This window comes from Battus philenor, unplaced genomic scaffold (genome assembly GCF_028537555.1).
Source record: "Battus philenor isolate CCGP_79_NKW_IND1 unplaced genomic scaffold, ilBatPhil1.0.hap1 SCAF_13, whole genome shotgun sequence".
Lineage (NCBI taxonomy): Eukaryota > Metazoa > Arthropoda > Insecta > Lepidoptera > Papilionidae > Battus > Battus philenor.
This window is the reverse complement of record NW_027181675.1, coordinates 4425387-4450451: the sequence shown is the minus strand read 5'-3', so window position 1 is coordinate 4450451 and position 25065 is coordinate 4425387. Positions and strand designations below refer to the sequence as shown.

General features: G+C 31.6%; 1 protein-coding gene across 1 annotated transcript in view; it reads right to left on the bottom strand.

Annotated features, from left to right (window-relative positions):
* LOC137933598 (potassium channel subfamily K member 18-like) overlaps positions 1-25065 on the bottom strand; it is a 138189-nt gene extending 113124 nt beyond the window's left edge. Inside the window, exon 1 of the mRNA XM_068777614.1 lies at positions 24831-25065. Within this exon, the coding sequence (XP_068633715.1) occupies positions 24831-25065 (235 nt within the window). The remainder of the gene's footprint in view (positions 1-24830) is intronic.

Below are 25065 nucleotides of genomic sequence, written 5' to 3'. Positions count from 1 at the left end.
AATGAAGTCAGTTACAATTTTTATTACTGTTTTTAATATTTAAGACACGTTGTGATGTCGTATAACTTTCAAATGTTAATTTTTTCATTTTTATGGGCTACCCTGTTGGCAGATTTACTGCAAAAATCTTGTGCTAATTTTGGACACTTGCAGTGTTTAACTTCAAATGTAAAAGAAACGGGTGAAAGTCAAGCTCATTTGTTTTAAATCAATGTAGAGTAAACCCTAGCCAAAAATAAATGTTTCCAAAAATTATAAGAAACGTATTCGTAATACATAACTTATAATTCGGGCTTCCAAATATAAAATGTATTATTGTTCATTATTTTTCCCAGCAAATTTCAAAAAAAAAATAAAAAATGTCACCTATTTCAGAGCCAATCCCTACACGGGAGTAAATGTATAGCTCATTTGTCAGTAAATATTCTTATAAGCTTTTACACCAATTTAAAATCAACCTTTATATAATTCTTTATAATTACTTTCGTCTTTTAGCTGTTGCTATAAAGGTTTACATTAGTCATTATGGAAAGCGATATAAGGTCTATGCCGTCAGCGACAGCACAGTGGTGTCGTGCGCAAAAAGTAGCCAACGGCCGGCGACACCACAGTAATGTCATGCGCAAAGTGCGGGCAATGGCCGGCGACACCGTAGTAGTGTCATGCACAAAATAGTATAAATAGTATCGCTGAATTCTGTTGCTGTTGAGTTCTGTTGGTGTTTTGTTTTAGGTAACAATAAGTTACACACGACAAAAAGTATTTTGTTTTTATAAGTGCTTGTGCCCTTTCATCATGGCAGACGAAATAGACGACACGATTATTTATCATGAATGCGCGGACGTCTTGTCTGACGTTCCGAACGATTTGGCTGATTCGGAAGAAGACATTGGAGATGAAAAAGTGAAAGTGGAGCAGAATCGTCGGAAGATAGTGAAATATTTGCAAGGCGAATTCGACGTTGCACCTTGGAGACTGTTTTGCTTCGTACCATACGAAAGAAAAATACTGAATAGCAAAGAGAATGAAAATAATCAAATATAAAAAACAAACAAATTTTGTATTTATTTACATATGTATACTTTCGAAATTTCATGAAAGTAAGGGAACATGGTTGAGAACGCATGAAAACTAGCGATGAGTTGATTAAAACTTTACAATTCATAATTTCCCGATAATGTCAAAAACGGCCGACGACAAGCCAAGTAATCCGAATTAGCGCTGCCGACGCCAAGCGAATAAATTTTTACCAAACGTGCGGACGGCAAAGTGCTAGTATCTTAATACAAATTTTATTATCTTATTATTCAATATATTTAATCATAAACAATTAGATCTTACAATATAAACCTTTTCTTAAATGATCAAAGGTTATTTTTAATAGAATTTTCTAAAAAATGTAACGAGTTTTTTACTCGTGTATGAAGTTAGATGTTATCAATTTTCATATCGTTTTAATAAAATGAATATATGTCAATCGTCATATGTTACTATCATTTAAATTAATATCTTACTAATTTAATTACGAAACGCTTTTTCATTTCCTCTTGTATCGTTCACGCTCCATATGGCTAACCACTACGGGCACATTAATTTTGTTTTAAATCATTCTTGCGCGTTAAAATTCAAATTCTAACACCGACTTGAATTCGAAAGCTTTTAGTGATATGGTCGCTGCCGTTGCGTTAGGGTCATGTAAATTGTAAATTATAAATATTCTTTGTACATATGTGAATACACCTTAGATCACTACTAGTTCTTATCTTCCTCGCCAACATACACCCTAAAGACCTCTTTGGGCAACATTATCTCTTCGCAAGAAGTCATACCGGCGTTCCGTGACTTTCTGCACGATTGTCTTAAGCGGCGTCTACGTATAACAAATTATATTACCATAACACTATCTGTGATAGAACCGTGATAATAAATCACCTTTATCATTTGATTAGGCTTTATACTTATCCAATAAATTTTTCCAGTTGAATGCTTTGAATTATTTCCGCTCGAGAGGACGTAAAATATTACTTTATTATCGGTTCGAGTGTAAGACAAAAGAGTTCATTCCATTTTCTTACGTCACTGGAATTTTCATACTTGCATTTTCGTTAAGTGTCTGGTTATCTGAAAGTGACATACAAATGTAACGTAACAAGCGCATATGTTTGCATATCTTTTGAAAAACAAATTTTAAGTTCCTTATTATCAAGCGGACTTATCTTTTAATTATATTAATATTTTCAACATCCTTTACATAAAAATTTTAATAAAAGTTATTTTTATTACCAAACCTGTCAATTCTTCGTTCTTTTTATTTAGCTTATGGTCTAAAACGTGGACTTTTCAAAATCTGATGTTGAAAAAGTATGCTGAAAATTTCCTTGACAGAGTCCATTCCGTGCGTTCTCAAAATCAAAACCGTTCCATTTTCAAAATCATACCATTTACCTGCGCCCAGTACTGAATTTTTTTCTGCGCTTGGTCAAACCTAAATGATGGTGGCTGGAAAAGTTGAGTTCGCGATCCAATCCGTTAGTTAGGCCAAGTACGCTCATCACCTAATACTAATCTTTTTACGTTTCAAGATGCCAAAAAACACGTAATAAAAATAGAGAATACATTGTGTCCATGAGATAATAACTCTCAGCAATGATGTGATGTCTAGGAATTTAACTATACGTGTGTGCCAGCTAGAATCCATCTTTACCTTCTATCAAAGATCGCACGACATAATCCTCAACGATTAGTTTTTTTTTTATTAATTACATACGTGAAGAAGAAAATTCCAGAATGGTTTGTTAAAAATTAAAATAAATATGAGCTCGCCTGTAATAACTTCGATTAACTTAAAATAAAGCGAAGTTTCCGAACGCATTATGATTTGAGAGGAGACCACAAAATACTCATAAGGAGTATTTTACTCGATCACTTTTGTAATAATCAATAGATTTCTAAGATATATTATATAACCTAAATATCCTGTACACTACAGTATTTTTTTTAAATTGATTGTTATTAAATTTACTTTATAATTATTCAGCGGCCTACAAAGAATACTAATAAAACTTATTAATTGTTAAAAATTTTACTGCCTATCAAAATAAATAAGATCAATTATTCTTCGATTTAAACAAATACTTTACATTTAAGAGCCTTACAACAGAGCTTTCGCTTCGACATTGAGCTTTATACACACGATTCACAAGTAACTTATACGACTGTAAATAAGGCAAGCTTCCAGGAAAGCTTTGTCTCCGTCACAGTAGAAACTTACAACAAAGCGTACAGTGCATTCGTTTTCAACGCATATCAAAGTTATTGTATAAAAGCCGCAACTGCACATTTTGATATTATGGAGTGAAATGTATTATTTATTTTCTTCTAAAGTATGACGTTTCATATAAATATATATACAAAATTTTTAGTTATAAGAATGAAAAGCTAAAAAAGGTTTAGCTTATTTTTCATCAAAAAGTTTTAAAGCTTTTACACATATTTCCAATCACACCGTTTAATTTGATCAATCTAAAACACGTGACATCATTTTTTTCCTAATTTTTATTTCTATTTTTTATCTATTTTTTTTCTAATTACGACTAGCTAATAACTACGGACAGTACAAAGTTTGCAAAAACAGGTAATAAACAATAAATAATTTTATTATGTAGTTATTTGAGTTTTGGGATAAAGTGCAATACATTAATTGACAAAAATATAGCACATTATAAAACATACACAACTTGAAAGTCTGACGTTTGACGAAAATAATCGTCATTATATTTTCCAAACTTCATTTTTTAAAACAAGCCAAACATCGCAGAGAAATTTTAAAACTAGCCACTGGCAGCATGTTGCGACACAAAGTCAACAGTTTTAATGAGGTTTTCTACAGACATCGCGCTTTCCGAAAATGTTATAAAAATGCAGACGCTAATTGAAATAAAACACACCTGGAATATAATTAAAGTTAAAAACGGTATTGACATTTGTATGATCATTTAAATAGCTACTATTAAAACAAATGAAGGTAAGCCTCTCTTGTTAGACTATATATGTAGGCACCGCTAACGAACATCATTCCGTTCTTTATTATAATGCAGTACTGTTGCCTGGATTCTGTTCTTTCTTTTAGTCATGGCTGAACAGTTGTGGAGATTATAGGGGTCGCAGCAGAGTCCTTGTTACAACCTGTATCTCCCACATGATTCGTCTATCATAAATTTGAGCGACATCGGCACCTGAAGCCATTTTTCTCTCGACAACTAGTGTAAACACCGTTGACCTTTTTAACAGCGTGGCCAAAGTATTCCTATATTTAAAAGAGATAGGCGAGGCATTGTTATATTTGAGCTCTTGAAAATGTGGCCTTGAAAGGAGACACAAACGAGATGAATACATGGTATTTAAAATATTAATATTTATTATTAAGCAAGAGAAGTGAGCTATGATAATTAAATGTCTGGCATACTCTTTTACACAGCATTCTTTTATAAAACCACACGTTTAAGTCATTTCTCCGTTTCCGTTCTCTTTCTTTCACCGACCATATTTCTGCTTTTAAAATACTTCAAGTGTTGCATTAAGGCATCCAAGTACAAACGATCTTACAAAGTGACTCTTTTTTCTTTCGTAATGTTAAAAACTTTCTTACTAACTTTTGTAAAGGACACTAATATTTTACAAAACTCACCACACTATATTATTTAGACCGTATCTATCTCGCATAAGTAAACAATTCATTCTGTAATTGTTTATATATTAAATTTTCGTCCAGTCAACGTCTAAGGCATTTTCTCGCAATAAACATACGCGTATAAGAATTATTAGTTGTCTCCCTCCCGCTTTTCTATCTTCAATGTCACAATCATTTCTTAGCTTATATCTACTTGACAAATAGAATATCTTTTCCAAATTTCAGGACTATAGCCTTTATGGTTCCAGATATACCGTGATGAGTCATATTCAATGTAAATTTACTATGTTATTAAAAACAATGCCAACAATACATATTTTTAAAAAGATGAACTCTGATAAATAAGTCGTTAAATATCTCTAAGAAATTAAAATTCGTAGATATTAATTCCTAAAGTTAATGTCCTTTGTAAATAAAATGGAATCTCATATAGCACGCGGAAAATATTTATGAAACATTCACGAGCTTGACATTTCCCGATGGCACCGATAGCTATTTTTATTTATTTTCTCAACGTACAAGCTCATAACGCCGAAGAAAATAAAACTAATACAAATCCACTAGCTCGCTTTTACATTCAGTTTTTTTTTATTTATAACCACTATAGTTTTCTCTTTAACCGCTTTACCGATAACGGAATTCAAATACTTTTATTTGTACATTATGCTTATTATTTCACGTAAAGTTGAGAAATTACTTAACATGAAAGCACGATATCGTATCTATCGTACACATTAAATTCATCTAATGTCAAAAAAAATTGTCGAGTAGCTAGTCGCTTAACTTTGTATATGTATGTCTACACACATATTGTGTTTAATCTAGCATCATGGGTTATTTACGTTAAAACATGCTGGGTTAAGTATTTACATTCAAATGACTGCATTTAATAATTATTACCCTTTTCACTAGGAAATATCTTGCCTAAAATGGAAGTAAGCCGACACAATGATTTTCATTCATATATATGTAATTAATTAAATAATTAATATTCATTTATATATCATGTAACATCCAACGGAATACCATGATTTAATTGTACCCACCAAGAGATACTGCGAGAAACTCACATATGGATGGCATTTTTACAATAATAGTTAAAAGTTTTAAAGAAATATTATGCTAAGGAGACAGAAGCACGGGATTTAACAGTGTAATCTTCTCATAATGTTTAACGATTTGAATCGTTCAACATCAGATATCATCTCATTTCTAAAAAATGTTTAGAAAGTAGCATAGGCAAGATTGTTTAAAATATGATTAGGTAGAAATATAAGTATAGCCATTGGAAGGAGGCCTCTTTACATTTCTACTCGTGATATCGGCGCCGAACACCGTGCCCAGGACAAGTCAAGTCTCTTCTTAAGATATCTATGGAGGGATATACCATAATCGCGTCAATCCTACATTGTTACAATAAACGCACAAATTGTGAATTATATAATATTGTATCCCGGGAATCGAACCAACAATCTACTATCGCAAATCTCAGTGCTCTTCTTGTTTTCATGTCTTGTCTCGTCGGGCTGGCTTCCGCAACCAAGTGGCACTGCGCTCATTTTGTGTCGTAGTACTCAAGCCAACCCAAGTTCTCCAGAAATCGCAGCAGATTTCACCTCAGTGACGCGAGATGGGTAGTCCTGTAGGGGCCTGTCTCAGTCCTCTATCGCTAGGCTACCACTGTTTTTTTGTTTTTTTTTTTTTATTATATATACTCATAAATTACGAATATCAAAAAAAAATATTTAACATTAATATAATTCTGATCTCACAGCAGAAGTAATTAAATTGATCATTTTCAAAGCACGAACGGCAACAGTTCGAGCTGTGGTCACGCCCCAGGTGTCCGGTGATTAATAACTTTAGAAACTGATTGTTTTCTCTTTGAATATCCGATATCCAATTAATTTAAAGTTTGCTTTCGATTGCTCAGTTGCGAACTCCCAATGGATTTGCATATTAATAATTCTGCAGATAGTTTTATTTGTATATCTGTCATTATATTTTTTTTATTCTATCTTTATAATTTATCTTCCGATATTAATCGAACGATATATTCTGGCCTGCCAGAAGAATTATAATAATGGACTAGCACTTTGCACAGTGCCCTTTATAAATCAATATTTGAAGTGTTTTAGTTAAATAGATAAATTAAATTTAGGAACATCGAACTCGGAGCTCTAGCTAAAATGTAGCAAAAGGTGTACAGATTGTTAGTAACGAGATATAAAATCTGTTAATATTGTGAACATAGATTATAAGTCAGTAATTAGTATAACAAAATAGTAAACACGTGTAAAATAAAAATTTAAAACAAAACAAAATTTTATTCATAATCGACTTTATTCGACTCTAAAATGTTTCTTTTTACATTTCGTAAATATACCTATTTTGATCTGGTTTCTTGTAAAGCTCGTTGATAAATTATATTCTTTGCGTGCACATTGCAAAAAAGAACCGAAGCTAAGAAATCAAAGAGCTGCATGCGGTATTACTGTCGACAGTAATGTACCCTGATATTAATTGGCTTTCCTAAAAGTAACCGCATGTAAACTTGTCTTTCAATTTGTATACAATTTTTATACCTACTAATCGTTTCTGTTATTTACTTCTTAACGAAAGTGCGTTTGATAGAGAAATAAATTAACAAATTCTTCACAATTACAGGCGCTCAATTTGTCTGAATTTATGTTTTGATTATTTTTCATGAATTGAGAATACGACATGACATGATATTCCCACATAGTTCGCAAAGTAGAAGATCCACCAAGATGGTCAGGTGATTTTGTGAAGATCAACGGAAAACGATGGAGGCAGGATGCGTCATACCAGTTCCATTGGAAATATATGGAGGAGATCTATGCCCAGCTGTGGACGTAATAATAGTATCATCACGTAATAGTGATAATCATCACATTCATCCTATGAATATCATGATTATTATGTAGATATATATACATGTGATATTCATCGGGGCTATAAAGGATAGTAACTTGAAATGCATAATTCACGCAAGCAGTATAAAAAATGAAAATTTAAAAATAAATAAAAAAATAAAATGTCCACCTGAATTTATCGCATATTACAACACTTTTGTTCCTCGCCATTGCCCCACAAATAAGATGAATTTATGTATATCAAACACGCAAGAAAAGAATAATTTATAGTTACATAGGAAAGCTTTACAAAAAAATTACGGATCTGTTATCAGAGTGCGACGTAACCTTTCCTTAGAAAAGTATTTCCCCTTTTGTAATTTTTCTTTATGAAAAGAAAAATTAAAGCATCGATGGGCGGATATGGACCTTCCTAATGTCTATTGACCTCTTTCATGAAATGCTTATCTATGTATATAAATATTTTTAACATTAATTTGGAAGGCTTTCCACTAGTTGAACTGACATATATAAGGTTGTAGGAAGACGCAAGGTTAGCGCTAGTCCGATCAACGTGGCGATTTTTGGAAGCATCTTTTGTCTTATGTTCATCTATCAGCTGACATGGTGATAATATACTCAAAAACTGCTGGATTATTATGATTTTCATGGGCATATTTTTGTATGGAATATCAATATATATATATATTATAATAAGATATTCTCTAATTTAAAAAAGTCATTAAAAATTACTGTTTAAATTTTGTTTACTATACTAATATAATATTTATAAAAAATAATATTTTTGTATAAATTTAAATATATTTTCTGTTGGACGAAACGAAGTTCGTCGGTCCACAATAATTTTTTTATTTTTAATTTTAGAACAGTGTAAATTTTGATTTTGACTATAATTAGCATTGGCGTTAAGCATGACGTAAATCATAATTGTTCGACCCAGACGCTCCTTTATCAATAAAATCGTTCCTAATTAGCCATTAAAAACGAAAGTATGCGTCTTCAAATGGTCACTGTGATATTGACGTTTCAGGCTAGGCCGGTAGACAATGACAACGACTAAAAGAGACCCGTTCGAGTTTGTTAACTGTTTAAACGTTTGGAAACTTTAAAGTATACCATAAAAGAGGAACTCAATTTGATTCTATTTTCAAAATGGACCTTTAAAGACAGCGGTCACCGTAAATGATCGTATGTGGATAAACTTCATCATCGGTTCTGCCGCAGAATACCCACTGCTGGAGATCTTAAACAAAAACTTTTTGCTAGATGCGTTCTAGCTTGCATAATTGTTGAAAAATAATGATGGTAGTCCAGACGCATATTACGTAAACACCTCAATATAAAAAGGTAAATATTGAGAATGTACGATAATGTCTTGTATACAACATAAAGAAGAAAGAGTTATGAAAAGACAGTTGATGTTACGCTTTAAGTCGAACATAAGAAGATCCCTTAAACCGTGTATTTTACGATAATTCTAAATATGTCAGTATTACCGAGACCACCCTGAATAAGTACTTATTATATAAATGGTCACCCAAAAAGTAACAAGATAAAAAATATAATTAATATTTAAATTTTAAGCACTTTCACAAATTTAGTTAGTCTTATCGATCATTGTTATACACCGAACTAATTTATTCAAATTAATCAAGTTTTTATTTTTATGAAGAAGGCAACACATTTATCGAACGTAAATTTTTTACAGCGCCTATAAAAAGTTGCGGTGGAGAAGTTTATTTAAAAGTTTATAATCAAAGTAAAAAAAAATTTTTGAGCGTTGTATTTTTATCGTACGATAAATTTTAAGTGCCGATATACTTTTACCAGGCTTTTGCAAAATAAGGACATGCTATGAATTCGATTTATTTTTATGAATACAAATTTTCAAATCTATTTAATGTTTTTATTTTATATCTATTTTATCTTTTAATCAAATATTTGTCTTACATGCCTAAACATAGGTTATATTTTTCTTTACATCTACATCATTAACTTAAAGGTATCTAACTTACGGTTGCACGGGAAACAAATATACCTTAATCTCAAAACGAAGATGAACAAGTATAGCTTGGAATAAATTCACAGTGAATTTGTAGAAGCGGTGGACGTAAGAAAAGTTATAACAGTGAAATCTATATTTTACCTGCTGAAGGATTTATGTTTGTCAAGAAACAACATGACCTCATTTCTAGAACGAGCTTCTAAAGCAGCATTCATACAATCATTTTTCATTTGATTAGGTAGAGAACGGATCTGGTTGGATACGGTCAACGTGGATGCCTTGAAAGTAGGCCTTCTTAAATCTGCTGCGAGACGTCTGATCTAACAGCGGTCACTCTGTACGACGCTATGAACCTGACACCCGCACGGTAAATCTTTGAAATGCTGAGAAGTTTCGTCTTTACAATATATTAAAAAGAAAATATCAATAATTTTTTTTCTTAACCTTACCTATAACCAAGTTACGTGTGGAATTTCCAATAAAATATATTTTGCAATCTAGTTATAGTCATTACTGTATTCCGAAAGAAACAAGCAAAATGAACAAAAAAAATTAACGGAAAATTCAAGTCATCATTTATAAATAGAAGCATCGATGTAAATATTTCTAACCTCCTCAGCTAATACAAAAAAAAACAATTTTCGGCACAAGACCATACTCGGTTTACACCATCTCATAGCTAAAATATGCAATGCTTATTATTTTTATTCTAATTAGACTTTTTTGGCGACTTGGAAATAGTCTTAAAAATACTTAAACTTCATGCGGATTATTTATAAATTACTTACTTCATAGAAGATAGCTCACTTTGGGAGTTAAGTGTCCACCTCTCGACAATTTAAATGTCATTTAAATATGTTATTTTATATCCTTTTAAAAGTATGTAGTCCTGCTACGTTACTCTCGCTTGTTTTCCTCAGTTCTAAGGTATTTATTATCCGAACTGGTGGTAGACACATCCTGTTCGTGATAATGTTGAATAAATACATTATATTTCAAAATTTGAATACATGTTTATTCCTTTATAGTTACTCCTTAATGCTATTTAGGTCATACAACCCGATCACCTTTCAATACGATGTAACAAATTCATCATAAAACATGAATCAAAAACATTATGTTCTAATTCCTCACAGTAACATGTGCATATAAATATATTACATCAATCGAATTTAAGAACAGCATTTATACAACGTATAAATTATTTTAAAGAATTTTCAAAATAAACAACGGATGTGTGTAGAGTTATTATTCTAAAACAATTCTAGAAAGAACGTCAGACGTTTAAAGTACGGGAAAATATAAATGGTTTTCAACTGACGGGTTATTTTAAACAGATGATATTAAATGCTTAGAATACTTTATAATATCAAACATACAAGAAACCGCATTAAGCTTGTGTATTTTTAGATTTTCTGTGTATAGCCACAATATTGTTATAATCTTAAAGAGTTTGACGTCATAAGATAAAGTTCATTTTTATATTCCATATATAAAAGCACGTTTATTGATTTATTTATTTTTTATTGTTAAAATAATTGGTGAATATTTTTAATAATTAATGTTTCTTCAGCTAATATACTTATATTAATAACGATGACGATAGCGGTGGGGCTACTCACACTGCGCCTTCCAGCTTGTGTTCGGTTGCACGAACGATGTACCCTGGCCCCTGCCACTTCAGATGATTAATTCTTCGAGCTACGTCGATGACCTTGGTTTTCCTCATTTCTAATTTGACTTCGCTGCGACCTTCATCTTCAGGCATATATAGCATTTTCCGATTCGTTACTTCACGAACACTATCCATAAGAACTGGATTCAACAAGTGATATCTTTCTCTACTTATCATACTGGAAGATCTGACCCACCTATATTTAATCGTCTACAACTTCAAGCGTAACACTTTCGACAACTACTTGTTACCTAACTAATTTCGTGTCATCCATACGTTAATGTTTAACTAATATAATAAAATTTGTAATTTAAAAATGAACTTTAACGTAGCAAGTTTTTTTGGTATGAGAAGATACAAAATCAAAGACACAAGGTGATCGCATTCATAGGTCTGTTTCGTTTCTTAATAAAATTTAATTCTTATCTATTTAATAACTTCACATATATCTGGATTTCGACCTAGATATAGACCTCATTGGTTTCATAGTCACTCCACGCGGCGTAGAAAAGATTTTGCTCGAGTGAGGTTGAATTAGAAAGAGAGATCCGTAGACGAAGGAAAGTATCCGACATAGACCAGACACTTGTAAGTTTAAGTGATAATGGGCAGCCCCAGTAGCGCACAGAACAGATGACCGCTGAAAGGTTCTGGAGTGGAGAAGACTGCCGTCCACCCACAAAGGTAACAGGCGTAAACAGGTTGTAAAGATCATCGGAAGATGCCACCAGCAGGCAGTTTCCTGGCGGTCTTATTGTAAACCGGGGAGGACTATATCCACGTGAAAAAAAAATTTATGTTACCTTTATTCTATATGAAAGAACCTAGAAAAATTATTAAAAAAAAACTTAATAACTCCTTTTCATCTATAATATATATTATAGTAACAACGATAAAAATGTAACCGAATTATAAAAATAAAGATTTTTCGTTCAAAAAGTTCACGTGCCCGGCGCCTTATTACAGACACACACGCGACAAATACATAAATGGTGGCTGTAAGTGTAATGACTTATCGTAATTAACTAAAACTTGAGCAGACTTCGCACACAATTTGTTTGTTTAACGATCAAACTTAACCTTTATTAAACACTTCTATAACATGGTATTTTTGTACAGCAAATCGCTATCATCATTTAAGCTACAAGCTGTCGACTACTAGACATAGACATTGTTGGCTTCTTTCATCAGAATATCTTAGCTTTCATGCAGACATCATAGCTTTAAGTTAATATTATTCCATTATAACGGAGCTCAATCTTATTCTAGTTTCTACAAAATCAACCTCTTTTAGTATTCTTCTCATGACGTATCTGTGAATAAATAAATAAAGGACTTTTATAACTGAATTAAAAATAATATTTAAAAAATTACTAATATCTGGTGAGTTTAATGTTATAAGACTTATAACATTGTTGGGATATCTTCGCAAAGATATACGGGGCTATAGCTTACCAGCCGGACTCAGTGCAGTCAGATAAATATTTTTGTATCGGTCTTTCATCAATCCGGTTGACTCGACATTCTTTATTTAGTCTTCGCCTATAACAAATTGAACTAGCTACTATCGTAACTCACATTTCAATGCTTTCACGGCTCGGATTTCAATTATTTATAATTATTATTTCAGCCGTAGGATGCCCAGCTGGCTAAAAGCCTCCCCCATAGATTTACCATAAAACCTTATTAGTGGCAAGACTTTAGGTCTCCAGCCGATAACTGCTCTGCGCGCTATGTGTAACCTCAATTTGCCAGTCTGCTGAGCTAAATCGATTACTTTCATTTATGTACGAACCTACTCATTCTAGAAACGATCCCGAAAAGAAAACCCATGCAAAGATTTCTTTTTCTATTTTAAATAAAAATAATATGGTATGGCTATAATAATATGGCTGGTATCGTCATTGTCTTTTAGAGGAACGTTACAAATTGTCTATAGTGTAAGTATCTGTCGTTAAAGAGTAAAAGTAGCGTACCATAAACGTTTTAAAACCACCGCGCTAAAGCCTGAACTTTACAAGAGCAGTAAAATAGTTTATGTAAATTCGTCGAAGTATCTTTTTACGGTCCTGTATTTTATAACCATCGTAACCGTGGTAACGTAACAATGTTATTGATCTCACAGGTCAGCCGCAACAAATATAAAATGATAAGTACAATCTACAACCACAAATAGGGTAGACAGTGGTTGTATTCGGATAACATGGTTGTATACAGAACCGTTTTATTTATAACAAAATGAAATTTACGTTTCTAACATCTCACCACTGTATCGAAATAAAAAATATGTGTACTTTATATACGATTTATTATCATCATCGTGTAAACTGATAAACGCTTAGTGCAAATGATATGCCTCCCACAAAGATCGCTATGATGACCGGTCTCGCATTCAGCGAATTACCTGCACTATTACTATTTATATCTACTACAACTTCATAAGCAATAAAACATCATTATCATTGCAGCCGCAGGACGACCACTACTACACCTCTCCAATAGATTTGCAATAGAACCTGCATCAAATGCCTTCCGATGACTTTAACAAGGTCTACCTTATAAGTAAACGTCTAATGATATAATGTCAAGTACGTATATTCAAATTGATCTTCCAATTTTCAATCGAATAGTTATACGACATCTATTGTCGGTGAATTACATCAACGCATTTTTACATGATTTTCATAACGGTTGACCATTGTTAAAAATACAAAATTTGTGAAGAAAATTATTCTTACTGAAAATTAACACATGTGATACGAGTTAGGATTTACTACTGCACATATCTGAGTAAAGGTTCGCAATAGTTATATTTTAAAATATCCCAATTTGAGTTATTCGCTGGGTCGTGGCGCACCGTAAGATATTCACCCGGTAGGTCGACAGACTGCTTTGTTATGATCTTCGGAAGGCGTTTGATTTAGGGCGCTTCCTACCGATCATATAGTGAATCTGCAGGCAAGGCGTATGCCCCGCAGTGGATATGGAATTATGAAGAGGACTTTCTTAACTTACGTCAGTTACATATTACTTTTTTCTTTTAATTTGTTCGGACAATTAATTATTTCATTAGGTAGAAATACATAAACTATTAAACTAAATACGTGTGATTATATAACGAAATGAACAATATAGTATAAGTTAAAAATGTTCGAGAAGTTCAAGGCTCTATGTCACTCAATACTATATACTACGAAAAAAAGGTAATCGATATACATACACCGATAGCTTTAGATAACATTTAACAAAGGTTACCGAAATATCTTCAATAACCCCTTTTATGAATAGCAAAATCGAAATCTCCGATGACCGATCATTTATAATAACATTGGAAGATATTGCCTTCTCTTTGAATATAGAATCAAATTAATTCGAAATGTCCCTCCGGGACCTCTTTGCTCCGTTTGTGAACATTAAGAGAACAATTTGAAACCTGTTTCTCTCCCCTTTGGCTAGTTAAGCGGTTTTACATTGCCACCTTGAAATTAAAGTGTAAATAAGGATTATTTTTATTACCCATACGCATAAAAAGTTTTCATTTTAAATACTATTTGTGTGAGGCCTGGTTTAAAAATAATATTTTTTCTACATCGTGTGCAGTCAATATAGTAGGTTGAATTAGTAAACATATGTTAATAAAGCTATGCTTCTAGAAATAAATTGAATTCTGGAAACTCAGTTATTAAAGTGACGGGCAACCATTTTTTTCTTGTTTATTTATCGGTTTCATTCGAAATAGGTATAGCAAAGTCCGTTGACGGAACTCTTAATATAAATAGGTTCTAAAAGTTTTACACAATGGCCGCGGTTTGTAGTTTTTTAAACAAAAGACCTTGAAATGGTTCCAATATAATGGAAACAAATTGAAGTTTGCCGACCCCTACTTTGAAGTTCTACAATAATGCCAAATCTAGAAAAAAGGCATAATTCATGTAACAATAAACAATACTCAAGTTCATTGCATTAAGATTGTGAAATAATTAAAAAATTTTAAATACAGACTCGTTAAAGTAAATATTGAACATACCAAACAAAGAAATCAATGAGATTATTAATTACTTTAATTGATAAAAGAAACGTATATGTTATAACTAGGAAAGTAGTTATAAAAATATTAATAGTGTCCATTTTACGGGATCCGTAAAGCGTTGCTGTTAAAAGTATCCCAAAGAAACTTTGCTAAGCTCATTTTATTCTCCATAGGCTGGATGATGAATTTCCTTTGTCGCGTGAGACGCGAGGGAAATAAAAAAAATATAGTGGAAAAGTCAAGAAACTCGTTGCCGGTGACATTGTTTATTTTTAGTCTAACAGAAAAGGTTCTTTATGTATTTATTTTTATTTATTTTAAGTGGACTTTAAAATTACTTTTTACCGTTTTACGGTTTTTTAATTTAAACGAAAAATTTAATATTTTGCTATTAAGTCCACTGTAATCAGATCAATTTAAGTGACAAAAAATAATTACTATAAAAATGAACATACCGTGTGTTTCTCTTTCTTTCTAAACACAACAGGCTTTATGGTTGCAGATTTGTCATCAGCCTATTAATATTTTACTATGTGACATAGGATTTCAAGGAGAAATTTTGCGGTTGAGAAGTTGTGATCGTGTTCCATTGGAATACCACTACTCATTGACATTATAAAAAAGGCGCAGAGAGGGAAAGAGATAGAACGTGGGCAAATTCTGCTCGCGTCTGTATTATAATAGATGAGGAGTTCCAGCTCTACCCTGAGACATTGGGTAACGCCGTGGAAGGTACGGTTAGCATACGAAAGTATTCTCGTAGTTTTGACAGAAGACCTCGAGATTTTAGTCGTTAAGAGTCCGCCAAATTCCTTTCATTACCCTCTCAATAAAAATAGGATTTCTCCACAGGACTAATAAGACTATTACTGCTAATACAAGCTCATAGAATTAAAAACAGTTAAAACTAGCTATAACAGCAATTGCAGACAGTGCAATCATTATCATTTCAGCCGTCAGATGCCTAATGCAAGGCGTAACCCACCCATATTTCCATGATGGTCTTGCACTGCATCTAGCGACTTCCCGCGACTTTGATTATATCTCCGATCTACCTGGTGAGAAGCTTGTACATGCCTCATTGACAAACAAAAAAAAACAGACAGTGCAATGCCAGTGTCAAACTAAAGCCTCAAAATGCAGTCATAGCAATGTGATAAATACGTTCCGACAACGTAGCAACGTAAACAGAATATATCAAACAGTATATACTGTCATGCGAGATGGAAACGGAAGTTGTACCTTTGAATTCTGAATTATGCACAGAACGTTATACTATGAGGACGTTAGGCACACGCCTTGAGTTGGAACAAACGATCTACAAACAATGTAGCATGTGTGAACACAAGCCACTGTGAGCATGCCACCGCATGAAGAATAAACTCTTTTTTTATCTGTGTACAAACGTACCAGACTTTATATCTTGTCTGTGTTGCAAAGCGTTTGAAGTCTTGTGATGCTTAAACATTATTTTTATCGTATAAACTTAAAGGCTGGTTAATAACTTAGTAATAAAATAAAATATAAATTAAAAGAATTATTATAATATTATTATTTATTTAAAAATAACTTTCATATTTCGCTAAATGAACCAGTTATACAATATTAAAATATAAAAAACCAATTACTTACTATAAAATCATTATATAGAAAATTTATAGTAGCCTTGAATTACGTACTTATATATAATATGCATAGATTACATAAAACTTATTATACTGTACATCTGCACATAATATACAAAACTGTTTATGCTTAGAAAATTATAATGTAAATTTTAGTACATAAAAATTAAAACAAGTAATAAATTATAAAATATAATATAGCTGTAAATATGCATTTTAAATATAATAAATTTTAAATATTCGCCGTTTTTTTAAATTAAGAATTGTTTGTAAAAAAAAATATAGTAAGCCGTCCAGCTATTTACATTAATTTAAATGTATCCTAGTGAGTACAATAACGAATATTGAATTTAATTAAATCAAATTAAATGAAATAAATATCAATAATTATAAATAGACTTAGTGTTAAATTTAGAAAATTATAACATTTTTAAGCAAATTTAATTATAGAAATGCAGTGTTAGTTATAACTCATCGTAACGTGCTGGCCACAAAGAATAGCTTTTGTTGAAAAAAAAAAACATTTTTCCCGCCGCTTCATATCAGATGTAGTAACAGTTGGTCGGAGTTTTACAATAAAATTACTTTCAAGTATGGCATACAGTGCTGGGAAATATTGCAAAATTTAATATATTACATCTTTAATGCGCAAATCATTTTGTTAATTCTCATTACATTCCTATTTCGATTCTTTTTAATCCGGTATTTTTGTAATAATAGGTAAGATGTATTATTTACGAAATAATGATCTCCATTAAAAAGTGTCATATTTCATACATGAAATCCATTGCTACATTTATTTGGTTTCCTTTTGTTTTCGTACACAAAATTGTACATTAGAAGTTATATTTGAAGAACGTAAAATTATCTCAAACATTTAATGTTTAGTTTAATTTTATATTGAATCACCAAGCGGTAATCCTTTGGCGGAACATTGTTCTCCCGGGCTTTGACAAATAATGCTAAAACATGCCTTGCAAGGCTACGTGACATTGACTTTTAGCAAAAAACCTATATCAAAAAAACTCCAATTCAAAGCATAGTAAATACTTTTATTCCACATTTAATACTCTTATAGGCCAACTAGCATAGTTTCCACTAGACAACTTATCACTTCGATGGTTATCGAACGAGTGACCGAGCTCCCGACTCAATAATCAAAACGCTGTATCAACCCCACCACTCTCAATCCTTTTACTGGAAGTTGTCACAAAAGAGTGACGGGGTCGAGTAGTGTTGCCATGTAAGAAAAATAAAATTACCTTTTATAAAATTATTACACAAATAAGTCTAATGACCGCATACCTTCTTCCATAAAAAATGCCTACCATTTAAGCTTGTGTTAAAACCCACCCTCATTTATGTCATCAAGAATTAATATGCAAACTTCTCATAGACTATTCTAGTGTTTTATGAGATCGTAGCTAACACAATTATTAACTAACTAGACATTCTGTGTTAAATATTCTAAAGTAATTACGCGTTTTTGCGCGGGATTTTTCATTTTTATTTAAGTTCTTATTACTATCATATGAAAGTCTTTGAGCTCGTCATATTATGATATATAATTTTATTACCAAATACAACGTAATGTTTTATGTTACGTGTGTTTATGTGATTTCATAATTTAATTTACAAAAAAATCAATACTTTAGAATCGGTTATTAAAAATACATAATCACACGTTAGTAATAAAAATGTTTTCGTAAATATATTAATGTGTTGATTCGAAAATATATTAATATTTTAATAAATTCTTGCTGGTGATTAAGTTTCACCATTATAAAGCTGTTATTAGATATTACAAAAATCTATTTTTTTTACTTCAGTATCGCAACAAGTCAGTCCATGAATTATTCGAGAATTTGGCCTAAAAGTTAGGCGGTTTCCCAAATCAGTAAAATTTCCAATATTTTTTACCTTTCACTTAGGTCTCGATAAAGACCTCAAATTTATTTGCTGTAAATAGTTCTTGACCAAGCATTTCTTCTGTACTCTGCCACCTTAAACCGAGAGAGACTCTAAATTCCAACCGCCAAAGAAGACTACACCAGAGAAGTATTTTATCGCTGTATTAAAATGATATATATAATTATTTGGACTTTTGGGGTTGCACGATTCCCAAGTGGCGATTACGAGTCGGTAGATGCAGTAAGGGTTGACTCCACACTAGATGGACCAAAGACATAAATAGGGACATGAGAAATCGCTGGATGCTGGCAGCACCTTTAAACATGGCGGTCTTTTGGAGAGGCCTGTGCCTAGGTCATGTATTGACTAAAAAAAAAGAAGTAAAAAATGTGTTTATAAAGACGAAATTTATAGTTATTACACATAAGTTTTCACCTAATTCACTATTAATATCAAGTGTTAAAAGTCAATTACAACTTTGAAGAAACACTTCATGAGTTCATCGCGTACGAAGTAAACTAGTTTAATTAGTAACGAGTTATGTCTAACAGCAAAATGTACCTTAATTAACTCTCCTGTTACATAGTTAAACTGAATCTTTTACAACACGTAGCGTTCCTAGCCTAATTAGGCTAATGAAATGAAGGGTGAGTTTTATTACTCGATCTAAAACCTTTTTTTTATTTATAACTAGTTACTATGAAAGATTTCGAATATGATCAGTCGAAGTCCAATTTAATAATAAATATTTATAACGTATTTGGGAGTATTTACTTTTTACATTTAATGTCATAATAAACGATTCACTCACTTCAGGCACGATCGCTCAACGAGCCATGGAGAGTGCTATGCTCGGGATTTGTCTACGAATTCAGAAATGAGAAGATCCATAGATGAACAAAAGCATTTGACATTGCCTAGCGAATTTATATGTTGAAGTGGCAATAAGCTGGCAACACTGGAAGCAAAGGAAGCAACTGGGGCCTTCAGTTTCTGGAGTGAAATCCAGAAGTAAAGATGATGCGACTGAAATAATTGTGTCGATAAGTTTCAAAAATAAGTTTTCTAATTTGTCTCTTCTTCTTAAAGACTTTAATAATAATGTTATTATATTTTCATTGTTATGTTTTATGGTTCACGATATTTCGTGTTGAGTTATATTTTAACACAAGATGTTATTTTTGTTTCGATTTGCTTCCAATATTTTACGTATAGGGACAGTGAAACTTACTCTGTTTTATTTATTTATTCAAAAAAGCATACTCGAAGCAGATGCATAGAACGGTATATACTAATACGGTAAACGGTATAACTAATATGTTATGACAATTAAAATTTCTGGCGCCTGCTTGCTTAAGATGGGTAAAATTAATAATATTTGTGCTGTATTTTCAATAGTAAATAAATAATAAAAGTAAGTAAAGATTATTTTTGTTGAAAAAATGAAATTGTTGTTCTGTCATATTCCTTTTTTAATTTTCATAAAAAGAATCTTGTTCATGTCTTGACGAAAATACGACTAAAAATTAACTGAAATGCGGTGACCCGTTACAGAATTTTGAATGATACATTTTTATTTATACGTATATAAATATGTCTAAAGATGCATACGAATATTTATAAACTTGATTAAGGAATACATATCATAATTTGATTGAACGCGACGTTGATGGCAGCAGTGTTTGCGGTTTAGCTTCTTTAAAGTCGTGCCGAGTTGGTTTAAACCGTGATAATACGCCTATGATATAATTGCATTAACCAACCACGACAGCTGCACGAGCATTTGCAACGTCGAAGATTCATGATTCCGCTTTAAATTGATGGATTATTTCGCATTTTTCTTTGTCATAAGAATAAGTAATAGCGCCTATATTTTCGACTAAATAGTGTAGTGATTATTGTTTTGAATTATGTCGACGTAAATAGTTGAATTACTGGTCTAATAATATTTACCAAAATACTTTCATACCATATTATATAGAAATGGTAACACTGCAAAGTTATAAACCGTAATAAATCACGAACTAAAATAAAATCAAAACCAAAAAAAATTTTTGGGAACTTAAATCAAGGCGTGTTTGGAGCTCTCAAAGCTTTATTTCAAGTTGAAGCAAGTCATTCTCTTAACGTTAACAAGTTATAATTACAAATGATCCAAGGAAGATTAAAGAATAATTAAAAAACCGCGAAAGCCCTAAAGTTACTGACGTACAAGCAGAGGCAAAACGATGGATCATTCCTTGAAATAAATAATTTTAAAAGTGTCTTGCTTCTAAAGTCAATGGCTTTTCAACAGAAAAATTGTTTTTCAAATCAAATAAAAATAATTGTTTATTATAGAACTATTCATCTTTTTATTGCATAAGAGAAAAAGGCTTCTCTATTTTTTTAAATAAACCACGGCCACGCATTTCTGTCACATTTTGGAAAAAATGAATGAACTATTTTTGTTTAAACATATAAGGGATGAAATCGTTAATATTAAATGTTGGGATTAAGTAATTTGATATTGAATTTTTTTTGTGATGTATCATGTAATATATATATATTGCATTATCAATATATTATATTTAGTATTTATTTATTAATTATATCGCGTATTTATTTCAAGTTTATGCCACGCAGTGGACGTCTATCAACTGACATTTCTCACTATTTCACAATATTAATTTACTAAATCGTTTTAAAAATCGAACGATATCTATGAATATTGGCTAACAATACAATTTATTTTAATCCAATAAAAAACTTTAAAATTTTAGTGGCGTACATTAGAATGACACTCATATTAGCGTAATAATACAATTAATTTGAATCAACTAAAGAAACATTAATTTAATAACAAGACAATGATCAACGTAAGCATTTAAGTCTAGAAATGTAAATTAAGAATGATATCTTTGTCTAGTTACGCTAGAAGTATTGTTTGACAACTTTGCTGAGGTCATTCCACACCACTATAGACTGAATGATGAATTTCCTTTGTATTGCGAAAAGAGAGAGACGTCGGCGAATTCATAAAAATATGTCGGAAATGTCACGAATTCTATTGTTGTGAAAAAGAGAATTTGTCTGCAATTTTGTGCTCGAAAGAATAAGCAAAGGAGCTCTTATTATTTGTAACAATTTTAAATCCGTAATTTGTTATTTATTTATGAAAGAAATAAAATCTAACAAAATAATACTTTTGTTTTACTTACTATTACTTATTTTATAACTGTTTTCGTGAATTACACAAAATGCACTGTCTTTTGCATTTAAATAAAATAATTATTGATTGAATTATATTGATTCAAATACAACATCCTTCATACAGGTGATTTTTTTAAATACATTAAAATAGTATTGGGTTTAAATCACTATATTATAAAACAAACGTTAGCAACTATTAGCGAGTAGAGGGCTGGTTTAGGATCGTAGATCGGAGGTTCGATTCCTGAGTTACAATCTTATGTAACTTTGTGCAATAACATACAAGTTCCTAGAGGACGGGCAGCAGCTTCTTCTGCGTACCATAATACCAAACTGCGATCGCCAAGTCGCCTGCCAAGCGTAGCGATTATTGAATATTGGTATATCCATCTATAGATATCTTTAGGTCTACCCATGCCTTGTAGTGGGCGTCTATGTGCTCATACGACGACGAAGCGATCATTAAACTATTTTAATTTTATCTTGCTTCTGTAAAAATAGTTTAAGACTCGTTGTCAGAACAATAAACTTTTATTTATATAACTTATGATATGTTCAATATCAGATGAATCTGGGATACTCAGCGGCCATTTATTTAAGTATACCACGGCCGGTTAGACATGTTTATTTGGCCCTACAAGCATTTCTAAAATTGATTTCTATCAATAGTCATAACTATCTTAAAAAGTATCACGTATATAGCGTATGTATGTATATCAGTGTTTTCTATAAACATTTATATATTATGTCCTTTTTTAAGAATATGTTTATAAGTAACAATTTATTTAATTTTAATTAATATAGTATTTATTGTATTGTATAAGCAATAAACTTAATAAATAAATATTACGTTTGGTCACCACCCCAATTATCTCTGCACCGCCTTAGGTTGAAGAAAAGGGTGGCTAACTAAATTGTTGTCCACTTTCTCATTTACCTGACGACTCTCAAATAGAAATCATTGACATGCAGCATAATACAGTTTTAAAATGAATATCAAATATTTCTAGGCCCTGAAAAATTTCCGCTTTTGACCAAAAATGCGAAGCACATGATATCCGTGTCCGAAAGTACATAAGTTTGCGAAAAATTATTTTTAACCATGAAATTAACGAAAGCTGCGTAGCTACCTATTCTATACTATTGATCAGTATGTATAAAAAACTGCCAAATTTCTCATAAAAAATTTCAAGTAAATTCGTACATCTGTTCTTTTTTTATTTAAAGCAAATTAAATTTTGCATAAAATGTGTATGAATTGACTTTTTCCAATTTTATCCTTCTTTATTATAATATTTATAATAAACAAAGTTTTCTAAATTATTAATATACGTTGCTTTATGTGCAGCGCGCCAAAAAAATTTAAATTTTAAATTGGCACGTTGATTAAAAAGGTTGCCCATTTCCAGAGATATTAAGTCAACATAAACCAAGACAGTTTTTAGAATGTTCTACATAATTTAAGTATTTATATATATTTGTTTTGTATGCGCTCAAAATATTTAATATATACGTTATAATAAGGGTGAATGGACGTTAACATATAATGTAGGACGCAATTAGCCATTTAGCTAAACTAAAATTAATAGGCAAAGAAATCTGTCAACCTATTAGCATCAAACAAAGCACATTAGCTTCCAATCGATTCTGTATAAAATCTATGGGGAAGCCTAGTAGTCGACGTCCTACGAAAGAAATGATAATAAACAATAAGGCTATATATACACAAATAATTATAGCGCAGATAGCGTTATGAATTTCTCCATTTAAAGACAAAGAATGGTTATGTAAGTATGCTTGTATAGGTGATCCTTGGACGAAGTCTTTGCTTTGCATTGATTGTTTATCGGCTGAAAAGAAAAATAAAAATGCTTATAAAATCAAATGGTGGATATGTAAAAATATTAAAGGAGGAAACTTATAGCTCATTTGTTTTCAAAAAAACTTTTTCATCTATTTCCAATCAACCTGTGTAAATGGTTCACTCTGAATGTCTTGTCATGTCATATAACTTCTGGAATTTTAAAGACTATAGCAACATATAGTTAAACTTGAATATGTATGTATAAGAATACTGATTTTTTCTACCTGGTAACTGTTAGGCGGTGCAGCGATAAATTAATATAGTTAGGTGAAACAAGTGAATATCATAAAAGACAAAATATGAAGTAAAAAAGTGAAATCAAATCGAGAAGGAAAATAATCACTTAAAATACCTTATATAAATACACTGATGGCTATAACTTAACAAATTTAATGTAATATATACCATTGTATATATTTATTTAAATGTTTATATATACTATTTAAATAAATATAACATATAAAAATTCAATTATCATGATGATTCCGTCAGCCTGTCAAGCAACAGCTTATGGGCCTTCGCTTTAAATGGGCAACGATTCTTGACCACCCTTATGATGAAGGGGAGCACGTTCCACAGAAGAATAGACTGTAATGCGAAGGAATGAGTGAAGTCGGTACTATGAGGGGACATCTAAGTAGACGATGAAGTGTTTTTTCATATGTACTTGCTACGAAGTGTAATTGAGATGTTAAGTAGGCAGTTGAAATGGGATAAAAAACGTATAGTAACATATTATCATTATCCGTTCTTGGATAGTGTGAAATTTACATTAATTGACAGTAAATAAACCAATACACCAATAACCAATCAACCTGTATACACTCGTATATAATAAACAAGTTCGTTCATTTGTTTTCGTGAAACAATCAAATCGTTTCCACGGCCTACAATATTTTTTGTAATAATAAATTTTTACTCTAATATGATTGTTGTCTTACCTGTTATAGCCCACAGCTCTTTCAAGCACTCCTCCCTCGATCGCTGAATGGCAGAACGCTTCTGAACCGCAGGCCCGGACTCAAGATATTCAAATAGCACAGCACCGAGAACTACGTAAATAACAACCAGTACAACTAGACCTAACTGCGAGCATGCCGCCCTTGTACACCCAGACAGGGCACGCCGCAATAAACTCGGTTTTTCGCGGCCGTCCAAAGACACTTCTGAAGACAT